Source organism: Pseudochaenichthys georgianus, chromosome 14, assembly GCF_902827115.2.
Source record: "Pseudochaenichthys georgianus chromosome 14, fPseGeo1.2, whole genome shotgun sequence".
NCBI classification, from domain to species: Eukaryota; Metazoa; Chordata; class Actinopteri; order Perciformes; family Channichthyidae; genus Pseudochaenichthys; species Pseudochaenichthys georgianus.
In genome coordinates this window covers 19,793,079-19,804,777 of record NC_047516.1, presented here as the reverse complement: position 1 = coordinate 19,804,777, position 11,699 = coordinate 19,793,079, and the positions used below count along the sequence as shown (strand labels likewise).

At 39.1% G+C, this 11,699-nt stretch overlaps 1 protein-coding gene across 2 annotated transcripts; it reads left to right on the top strand.

Annotated features, from left to right (window-relative positions):
- Positions 1-3,675: 3,675 nt before the first annotated feature.
- On the top strand, positions 3,676-11,429 carry inpp5kb (inositol polyphosphate-5-phosphatase Kb). 2 transcript variants are annotated; one of them, XM_034099581.1, is made up of 12 exons: positions 3,676-3,721; positions 6,144-6,248; positions 6,389-6,497; positions 6,895-7,011; positions 7,462-7,637; positions 7,746-7,857; positions 7,934-8,043; positions 9,283-9,496; positions 9,607-9,744; positions 9,831-9,914; positions 10,010-10,114; positions 10,296-11,429. In XM_034099581.1, the coding sequence occupies exons 1-12, from the start codon at positions 3,678-3,680 to the stop codon at positions 10,359-10,361; spliced, it is 1,380 nt and encodes a 459-aa protein (XP_033955472.1). In that variant the 5' UTR covers positions 3,676-3,677; the 3' UTR covers positions 10,362-11,429. The 2 variants fall into 2 exon arrangements, with proteins under 2 accessions (XP_033955472.1, XP_033955471.1); XM_034099580.1 differs by lacking the exon at positions 3,676-3,721 and adding an exon at positions 5,224-5,837.
- The last annotated feature ends 270 nt before the right edge of the window (positions 11,430-11,699 follow it).

The window sequence follows — 11,699 nt, the reverse complement described above, 5'->3', positions numbered from 1 at the left end:
CATACATTTTGATGTGTGTTTTATTATTTTATTTTTAACTAATGCAACACAAGAGCAATCATCTTCTCACCTATTGTGGCAACTAGAAAATTAATCATACAGGAGAACAGGGTCCTACATTAGATCTTAAAATCATCCAATTACCAGAGAGCTGTAATAGTGTTGCACTTTGTTATTTTTTGGTACATAAATATATTTTAATGGGACTGTTAAACCAGGGTTACTACATTTTAAGGCAAGTTAGATTTCAGATTCTTCGTAATGCCACTGCCAGGACCTGAAAGCTCAAACAATATCTGTCAATTTGTTCAGAATACACAATAAAGTGGATAATTTGAAAGAAATGTAATGGTAGGTTTGGGAGAAAGTATGTCGGTTCACATCTCTTGCATGTCCCAACAGGTGGCTGTAGATTTTTTAATCTTAGCTCATTAGATACTCCACAAATCTGGAAAAATAAATAACATTAAAAATACAAGAGGCCTTTTAAACATTAAATGTTACTACAGATTACATTGCATTTAGCTGACGCTTTTATCCAAAGCGCATGATCACATACACGCATGATCTGTTACTATTTTCACATAATGCTTTGGTTTTTGATGGATAAGTGCTACTGTAGAGACTCGCAAATAGAGTGTAGGCAGGGTAAAATTAATGATGTTTGGATGGCAAAGATTACTTTAAATCCTGATTATGAGGCAGAGGAGGGGCCAGGACAGAGAGCTGTTGATGAGACTCGACACAGTGTGTGGCTGTTGGAGAGGAACTATCTGGAACTGCAAACCTTTATGACATTTAGCTCTTCAGTAAGAATATTTGTTTCTTTGAATGAATGAAAATGATTTTAAGTGGTGATTTTCCTCCAGTTTGTCTATTTTATGAAGAGTAAGTAAACCATGTCATCCACCAGAATGATGTCCTTAGATTAGAATTGCCTGAAAAAGTGCAGCTTTACTTTAAAAGGAAAAATCACTCATTAGACCTATAGTTTTCACTTTTCCTTCAGAAAAATCGGCATTTTGGGAAATAAGCTTTTTGTGGATAAGCAGACTTTTACGAATTTCATGTTCACTTTAAATATTAGGTAAGAGCTCAAGGTAGCATAATGATTAGAAACAAGGCAGAACACAAGCCTGGCTCTCAAATGCTCACAAAATCCACCGAAAGAACATCAATTAGAAATCAAATTAAAGGAGATTAACAGGGATTGGTATGTGGATTTGTATACCATTGGACAGATCCCGCCTTGTCTCTCCTCGTTATGCTAAGCAAAGCAAATGGTTTCCTGATTTAAGCTTCCGACGTAACAATCAAATATAAGAGAGGTATCCATTTGTATGCTTTAGCAAGAAAGAATAATGGTGAACTATTCCTATAAATGACGAAAACACACCATCAGTCTGGAATTACAACATACATTTTTTACAAGCGAGTTAATCCTTTTAACTAAACTAAAACCAGAACTGAGAAATCACATGCTTTCAACTACCGTGTGACACTTCATTAGAACTTAGCATGGCAGCACATCTCAGACAGCTTCTGCTTACTATTTCTAAATAAAGAGTCATTGCCCTTTAATGAGAAATTACTTGTTTCACTAAACTGTGATTGGAATATCGTTGAGTAAAGAAAATCACCCCACGCATTCCATAATGTTAAGAAAGTGAAGGATTATTTGTGAACGTACAAAGAGGGCTTTAGTGCAACAAATACCACGTGTCATGGTGAAAATCAATAAACAGAAATGTCCATTCATGAAGAAGATAATACTCTCTCACCGGGCTGTTAACCAACCTGGGTTAATACCTTGAGCCCATGTTACGCTTTAAGTCCAGAGAAGGTTGTGAGTTGGAGCTTGAAGAGGAACAGCTGAGAACAGATTGCAGGAACCAAAGAGAGAACAAACAGTGAAACAACGGGTCTCACCACAGGAAAGCCGGTCCAGGCTCCGGACTCCCCTTCCCAGACCTTCGTCGTCTGTTCGCAAGGGGTCTGCGGCTTTTTTGAGACACCACAAGAAAGACCCACGGAGAAAGGTACTGTGCAGAATGGAAGATAATGTTTTTACTTTTAGCAGATCCTTGAAGCAGAAGACTCAGTTAAGGATATTGTCATATAGTTAAAGGATATTGAAGAAAAGTAAATACGATAAGATAAGATGGTACTTTATTGATCCCAATTTGGGAAATAGTTTTTGTTGCAGCAGCATAAAAGACAATAAAACAAGAATAGAAAGAAAATAAAAGAAAATAGAGAATATACATGTAGAATTTGACAAGATATTATATATACAAATATATATATATATATATATATATATATATATACATAAATATATGACATGGAATATTAATATTAAATATTGAACAGATTATATAAATGTAAAGTGTACAACGTGGTTTTATTACAAGAGAAACTATGGAGCAGAGAGTTTGGGTTTACTCGTGTGTAAAGGAACCTTCTCAAAGGTCAGCAGGTAGAATTTCCAACCTGTAGGCTATGGGTTGATCAGGGTAACGAATGACTGGATCCTTGTATTATTTTTTTTAAATCGTAAAGCACTAGTCTTTGGAAACAGGTCCCCAGGGTCATCATCTAACACAATTTGTATGGGTTAAATTTGCAGTTCAAAACACATCAAGAAAAAAGGTTGTGCCATATAACATCAGCTCATGCGCTGTATGCTCTTATATTATTTTTTGTAAAGCCCTTTGAATTGCCTTGCGTTGAAAGGTGCTACATAGATCAACTTGCCTTGCCTTGCTTCGCCCTGCCTTGCCTAGCTGGACGATCTAAGCATATTGATGCAGGGAAACAGATCGAACGTTTGACGCTTGGCCATTGTTCTGCTCGCTCTTTGGTTGTTTTATCAGGGCCGTTCTATAATGCTGGATGAAGCTGTTTAGCAAAGAGGGGCGGATCAGTGAAACATGTTGGTGTTCTTCGCCTTGCACTTATCCTTCGAGGTTTTTAAGCTAAATAATTATTAAAACTTAAAAAAAAACATTTCCATTAAGTTTTCTCTTTTCACTTCTCTAATAGACTGCACACTTCCTGCCTGCTTATAGCCTAGCACAAAACGAAATACAAACGGAGTTAGCAACTAGCTAGCCTGCAAACAAAGCATAACATTTAGAAGCTAAAGAGCCAGACATTTATTTTGGGGACCAAAACTGAATTACATTTGTTGGGTGACTAAAAACAAAACAACAAAATACTGTTAGCTCTGTGCCTGCTTCACTTGCATTTAGCTCAGCAAATCACATGTTAGCATGTTTCTGTAGTATTTGTTATTAGCTCACTATCAATAGGACATTTAGAGACTAAATGATCCCTGAAATTATAACCACAACAGCACATACAAATATCATCTTTTTTTTAAAACATCACAATCCTTTGATTTACAAAATGGCTCCCAGGGAAAGTGTTTCTGTTTTTTTTACATGTGACCTTCAGGGCATTTCCCCTTTAACGTGGATGAAGCTAACCGTGATTTGACATGATTACAAAGCCATTAAAAAAATGACTTTCGGGCTTCCGTGCCAGGTCGCTTTTATAGGGAAATGCTCTGTCTTCCCGGTAAACTGGTTCTTATAGAGGCGAGTATTTTATCTTAACTTGTGTGTTTGGTCTTTATTCTCACTTTGTTTATATGTGTTTCTACAGGGGAGACAATGAGCGCTGGAGGATTTCAAAGTGGTGGCAGAGACAAGTGCAGGTAAGATAAGAATCCCATGCAAACCTATACTTCTTTTCATCTATGGTCTAGAAATAAAGAGTAGGAACAAACAAAAAAGAAGAAATAAGAGTTACTATAAGAGAAAGGAAAGACTTAAGGCAGAAAAGGGTGAGTAGAGACCAAGAGAGTCCATAAAGGAAGGTATAACCCTCCTGAACAGTATCTGCATGGCCTAAAGTAGCTTTAAGGCTGCAGGTTCTGAGGCTTTGCAGAGCTCTGTGATACAAACTGAAATACCCACCCATTCATCATTTCTCAGTGGACCAGTGAACCCCCGGAGGTTATCCACTTAACACTTTTTCTTGCCAAAGAATGTGCCCTAAGTCTCTTCATGTGACACTGTTACATGAATCTGTAGGGGGAATTAGGGCACTGAAGATTAGCATTTCTTATTTTGTAAGGGGCAATCTCTTCTCGTTGTTTGTTTCTCTATTGTCCTCACGGCATTACAAAAACATGAGAACACTGTTGCAATTCTGCCATGAACTCTGTGAACCATACAACCGTGTTTGTCAGTTAGATGGAGGACTATCCACGATTGGATCCAAAGATGTAATCCTTAAAATAATGCAAAATAATAAATGACCATTGCTTTTTGAAAAACTCAACCCACATGACAAGAATCAACGCGATATCTGCATAAAATGAAGTAGTACAATGATTACCATGGTTTTCTATAAATCCTTACAGCTAGACATAATAAAGTTATAGGTATATAAGGATATCTAAATGATTGAAGCCTGTGTTTAAAACTGTAAACAGTATGCATCTTAGAAAAGTGATTTAAAAACACATTTCCCAATAGATCAACTTGCTACTTAAATCGGGAACTAAACTTGGCATCTTACATTGAAATAATGTCACCCGAGTAATGGTTTTGAATTCTTTAAACCATTAGAATCACACACGATACTGCAGATTGCTTCATTAATTGCCTGCGTTGAAGTAAATATGCAATGTGTCCACTATTAAAAGTGGTGTAATACTCGTTTATTAGAATGATATGAGCTTTGTATTCTATTCAGGAAAACACCTATAAATAACTGTGTTGGAGCTTATAAAACCGCATTTAACCCCCCCACCTCTGGGTTTACAAAGATAACCCTTCACCTATATGGGGAGAGATTGGATTGAGGCCAAAAGAAGCTAATGCTATTGTGCACTGTTGTCCCCTCGCTAATGCGTGATTGGGGGATACATTCATTGTTCAGTGTGCTCAGCTGATAGAGAGACCGCTGTATAAACCTCTTACGGATCTGAAGGGTTACTCAAGTCTTGCAACACTACTCATAATGATGGAGGATCAGCCTCCAGCCCTATACTCTCTGGGACTAAACACACACACACACACACACGCATATATTCACATGCCCGTCTCCTGCCTGCGATTATGGTCCAAATCTGACTCCCTCTTGTGCACATTCCTGAGTCGGCCCCACTGCTTTGTCAGTTGCTGCTCCATCGCTGCATGACCACACGGGACTCTGCCACAGAGAGGACTGCACGGATACAAACAAACTTCCCTCTGGGCTTTCAAGTGTTTTATTCTGGAAAGTTTGGAGGACTAAATCAGAAGCTGCCTGATGAGAGATTTGACTCTAATGCATACATTGATGTTACTTCCAGTGGTCTGAGCAGAGTTGGTTAAATGGCTGCAACCAAAGAAGTCTGAGGAGAAGACAAGCCAAAGGGATATTGTCCTTCGGATTTTGCTTGTTTGCCCTTTAAGGATTGCGCCAGTCTTTTTGAATACTCTCAATCTCTCAGACATTTAGGAAAAACCGTAACAAAGACTAAGATCCAAAGACTTGGATCCAAAGACTTGGATCCAAAGACTAGGATCCAAGGACTAGGATCCAAAGATGGACTTCTTGAGACACAGTCCACGCCTGCGCTCAGACAGCATGAGCAGCTCAGCGTCTCAGAGCTCCAGAACGTCTCAGAGGTCCAAGGTTGTCCTCCGCCAGCGTCTGACTCATCTGCTGACCTGCGTAGAAGACATGAGCTCTGACGACGAGGCCGGGGAAGAAGTGTCCCGCTCGCTGGACGAAGCCTTTCACCTCTGTGGGGGCTACGTTCCCACAGACGCATTCAGGTAGACATGCGCAATGACTTATTCACGCATACTCAAGTTTACAGAGGCAGGAAGAGCTTGAGATCATCTGGATTTCTGTTTCTCTTCTTGTTGGTTTCCAATTATGAGATTAAAGACAATTTAGATATTGAAAAAGTATATATTTCCCCTTTATTGCTTCCAATGTCCGAGGACAAAAACAAACTGTTGAATGCCTCTGATATTAGTGTATTTACTACGAGACAAATGTTAATGATAAGGTTGAATTCTTTCTCTTGTTTTTCTTTGACTTGGGTCAATTCTTGCCGTGATCAAACGCTCTGACAGGCTGCACATGGTGACCTGGAACGTGGCCACAGCCGAGCCCCCTGAAGACGTCGCCTCTCTGATGCAGCTGGACGTCCAGCCCCCCACAGACATCTATGTGATTGGGTAAGAAATAACAATATGGAAGTTGAAATGTAATACTTTGCCAGGAATTGGACTGAAGCAAGTATTTATTTATTTAAAGTAAATGTATTTAAAAGAGAGAAATATTGCTTACCTCATTTCTTTGTGTTGGTGTGTGTCAGCCTGCAGGAGGTGAACGCCACCCCTGTGAGGTTCATCTCTGACCTGTTAGTGGAGGACTCCTGGAGCCACGTCTTCATGGAGACACTGGCCCCCAGAGGCTTTGTGAAGGTGGGAGAGGACAGGAGGAGTAAAGGGGAAATTGTGTGGACCGGTAGAAACAGAAATTACCCATTTAGTTTAGTTTAGTTTAGTTTATTTATTTATTTATAGTGTCGTGGACAGTCCCCATCGATGAACTGTCACAAAAACAGTAAATAGAGCAGCTTTAGCCGACATTTCCGTCCTGATTAATAAATGCGTATAAGTGTGAGACTGGTAGTATTTGATTTGACCTTTAATACCAATTATTTTTCTTAAAGCTGTATATTTCAATGTTTTCATACAATTAAAGTTGTACCATATATTATGCATAACTTTGATAGGAATATAAAAAAAATAGGAAAGACATTGAACAAATTGACTTTAGAAGAACATTAATGAAATCTTTCTCCATCTCTGTTTATAGGTCACATCAGTGAGGATGCAGGGTTTGCTGCTGCTGGTGTTTGCCAAACAAATGCATCTCCCCTTCATCAGAAACATCCAGACCACCTACACCCGCACTGGCATCTTTGGCTACTGGGTGAGTTGGTGGAGAGTAATTATACACCCAACACTTAGGTTCAAGACGTTCATAAAAAAAACAAGTGTCGACAAAGAAAAAAAGGAAATATTTGGAGTAAGTGTATGTTTTCACAATGGCCCTGTCGGCAAATCCAAAATCCCAATGGCATTACATGAGTTATATGAAAGGCCTATTGTGTTTGTTTATAGTGAGATGTGCACCAGTTTAGAGTGAATGAAAGCACAAACAAAGAACACAACAACTAGTGTGCCACACTAGTTGTTGTGTTCTTTGTTTGTGCTTTGGAAAATACTTGAAAGACAAATGGTTTAATCTGCTGTTAAAGGGAAAAAACATAATCTAGTATTCTGCAGGTTCATTTTATCAAACTTATTTTGCAAGTATTTGTAAATCCATACAAATCTTCTACTACACATGTTGTAATTCATCCCTGTTTGTCTGTGTCAGGGTAACAAAGGAGGAGTGTCGGTGCGTTTCTCCTTCTACGGCCACATGGTGTGCTTCCTTAACTGCCACCTGGCGGCTCACATGAACTACGCTCTGCAGCGCGTTGATGAGATCGAGCACATCCTGGAGAAGCAAGACTTTGACATCACTGACACCCCACATGTCCGGGATCACAAGTCAGTACTATTGTACATAGACTGTACATCACACACAACCAATGGGATATGCTCTGAGGGTTGTTAGAGCATAATATAATATATTGAGTCTCTATCTATCTCACGCAGGGTGGTGTTCTGGTTTGGGGACCTGAACTTCCGTATTGCAGATCATGGCTTGCACTTCCTGCGCTCGTCCATCAACAGCGAGCGTCTAAATTTGCTGTGGAGCAAAGACCAGGTAATGTTTAGTGATAAACACACACATACACACATTAAGTATCGCACGCTTACTAATTATGTTCATGTTCTTGCAGCTTACTATGATGAAGAAAAATGAACCTTTCCTCCAGGAATTTGAGGAAGGGCCATTGAATTTCAAACCCACCTACAAGTTTAACCGTAACTCTGATACCTATGATACCAGGTAACTTATGCAGCAAACGTGTAAAATACACAAACACTCATCACGTTTCCCAAATTTCACCTCATTTATTGTTTCCATTTGAATTTTGCACAGCTAGACATGGTTTGGTTTTAAATAAGGCCCACTTACATCTTTTTGTGTCACAATACCTTAGTTCTCAAACACAGCACATGTCCTTTTTCTTGAAGCTTTTGCCACTCCATCTTGAGCAGTAAACTCGGATATAAAGACGGTATTGGCAGCAGCTCTTGCATGAACCACACTCATGTGTATGTCTCTCTCAGAATTAGCACTGTGGCGCTGCCCCTAACCATGTACAGACCCAGGCCCCTGCAGCGCTGCAGCACCACTCTCTTCTTCCTCCTCACCTCCCTCACCTGGGGGCTGCTCTCTGTGTGGTTGGGGGCCTGGCACAGGGAGCTAGACCCGCCAAGGTGGGTGTCTCCAGAAATATGCCGTGTAAAAACAAGATAGCACCCTAAAGATTTAATACAATCACAAAATAACTGGAGACACTGATAGAAATGCCAACGGTTCAGTAAACATTGACCTTGATGAATGTCAGACATGCTCTGCAAATTCATTATAACTGAGACAACTCCCTCCTGCACATTGCACCCCACTGTTTGTTTTTGCATTTGGTGTGTGTCGTTGATGCATGGGAAGCTGTATGAAATGGTATTGTCCACTCCTGATGTTCATTCATTCACTGTTCGCATAGCTCTGCATTGCACGTGTGTGTGTCTTGTTTTTGTTCTCTAAAGAAACTACAAACTACATGATCATCTGTCATCATCAGTTACTCACCCTGTGTAACCTTGAATTCTTAAAGACGAAGAATACAAATTGTTTCCGCTAAAACTCCCAATCACTACTTACAGAGTGTCACTCTTGTGCGGGCGAACTATTTATCTTTGTGAGTGTTACTCTGGTGAGATTTAAGCTAAAGGCACGTGTTTTGGAAGTAAAAACATGTGAATAATTAAGACATGAGTTATACTGCACACTTTGTGTTTTTGATAAAGCTTGTTTGTCAAACATGGCCTCCATTTACTTCAATTCATTGGGACTCACTCATGAGAGAAAAATAATTCAAGGTTGAGTAACTGATATACAAATGATTATTTTCTGAGTGAATACTTTTTTAACTGCATTGTTTCCACTGGTCATCATTACAAATATGTGTTTTCAATTCGTTCTCATATTGGAATCTGTGTGATCAACACTTGCTTTACTCAGTGGCAAGAAGAGGAAACCGGCCTGGACGGATCGGATCCTCTGGCGCATCAAACCCAAAACCTTGCCTTCAGAGGATGATGATGACCAGGCATCGATGTCCACTGTGGATGAGACCGAGGAGTATCCGCTCCTGGTCATTCAGGACAAGTACACCTGCGACATGAGCTACGGAGTCAGTGACCACAAGCCTGTCATTGCAACCTTCAGTCTGGAGGTGAGAGGAGGCTCACTGTAGGGCTATAGGACTGTTACTCAATACATATAAGTCTGTTTTCTTTCTGCATTATTAAAGCTCCATGTTTTTCCTTCTGTTATTTCCTGCAGCTGAAGAAGTGCTATGACACACCCCAGGTGCACGTTTCTCCTCTGGGTGCATGGTGCGCCGACCATGACGGACTTCTTACGTACACCGTCCAAGAGGACTTCATGTCCTCCACATGGGACTGGATCGGCCTGTATAAGGTACTGGGATATACTGTACATAGAGGGAAAAGAAATAAACATATATAAGAACAAATATTTAAATGATTGGGGCTGTTCTCCTGCAGGTGGGATTCAAGAGTGCCTCCGACTATGAAACCTTTGTTTGGGTTCGAGAGGAGGAGTTGCCAGAGATAAATGAAGTCATACAGGTAATGTGGAAACTAGACATTTATATCTCGTGTGGTTAATCCTTTATGAGTGTATGTTTTATTATTATGCATGTGCATGTATGTTTTTGATGCAGATATCTATGGACAAGGATGAGATCCCTCTGCTGGGTGGACAGTTTGTTTTGGGTTACTACAGTACAAACATGCAAAGCATTATCGGCTTCAGTGCTAACTTCCAGGTGAGTGTTCCATTACCACATCTATAGTTGCATTTGATCATATGTCAATACTTAATCATCATTTGTTTACTCAGATGAGGATGTTTTTGCACTAAGACACCTCTACGTGTACTCTATGCGTCCACTGTGACTTTGTGGGGCTGTTACGTTCAAGTTTTTCATCTTTGTTTGTATTTTGAAGATCCTGGAGTCAAAGCGTGCCGTCATGGAAGGACTCGTTCCTGAAAACATCAATGGTCTCAAATGAGAACAAATTCACTGCACTGTATTTCTCGACCTTTGGAAATGTATCCCAATTGATTCTGTCATTCAAATGCCCCAAAATATAATCCATGAGACACTGGATCAGCGTATTCAGTCTTTAAATAATGGCCACTACAATGTGCTATCCAAATTTCTGGAAACTTCAATTTGTGTTTTCCAACTTTGCCTTTAAGGATTTCATCTTAAGCTTGGACAGTTTCTCTGCAAGAAAGGTTTATCGCTGTAATGAGTAGTCCTCCAGCTTTTCCACTGGTCTTTTTTCACCCAATAAATCAAAAATAAAGAAATAAGTTGCATTTTGATTTAAAAGTAGTGAATATAATGCTGAAGGTCAATGCAGCCCCTGGTAAAATTGTATTTGAAAATAAATGTTTGGTTTTGGATTGTACTAGATGTGCCAGTGCAGAGGGTTGTACTATAAGAAAGATCTGCTTATTATGGGGAACTGTTGTATAGACAAATATATGTTACGGTTTAATGCAGAAGAATGTGGTAATTTAGTTTGTGAATGTATTGCTATGCGTAATTGGACACACGTGTCTTAAGATAAAAGATAAAGATGGAGGAATCATGCCTAAAATATAATATAAACATGAATTCTAAAAACATTTCATAAGTGGATGTTGAGATAGACGTCTACTGTGAGGTGTTTTAAGTCTTATTTAGCTTTAAAATAAATATGTTCAATGTTTATTAGATCATTATTAGAGTATAACATGTATCATGACAGACTCCAAGGCAGTGAACAGAATCATGACAGGATCATATCTTTAATTAATTATTTATCTATCTTACTTTAAATATCATAATTGTAATTGTAGTTTAACACATTATTGCAGTACAGCATGCCTTTTTTACCCCAATGCATAACTGATGACTACTGTCAAAATGTGTGTGGTGTACAGTATACCTTATTGTCCAATGAACTTAATGATCAAGACGTATGCGATGTAGTGAAATAATTTGTTTTATTGAATAGTTTAACAAATAAGAAGAACACGCTGTTGGTTAGGGAGGTTCTTGATCTGTGATCATAATTGAGGTCTAATAAAAACTGAAAGAAGCAGCTGACTGTGAGAGTTCATTGGCATTACATAAATTGTGATTATTTAGTGAATGTGTTTATGAAAATAATACAACCTTTTTTTTTACCTCCAAGGTGAATGACTAATCAGTATTAGATACATCAACAGCAGACAAAGCTACACATCAAACTAGTATATGACATTCTACAAGCAACACAAGTGTGATAAGGAACATGGTCTTATTCTAGCCTCTTTTTTTAATCTTGAATAGTTATACTCATTGAAGAAATATCCTG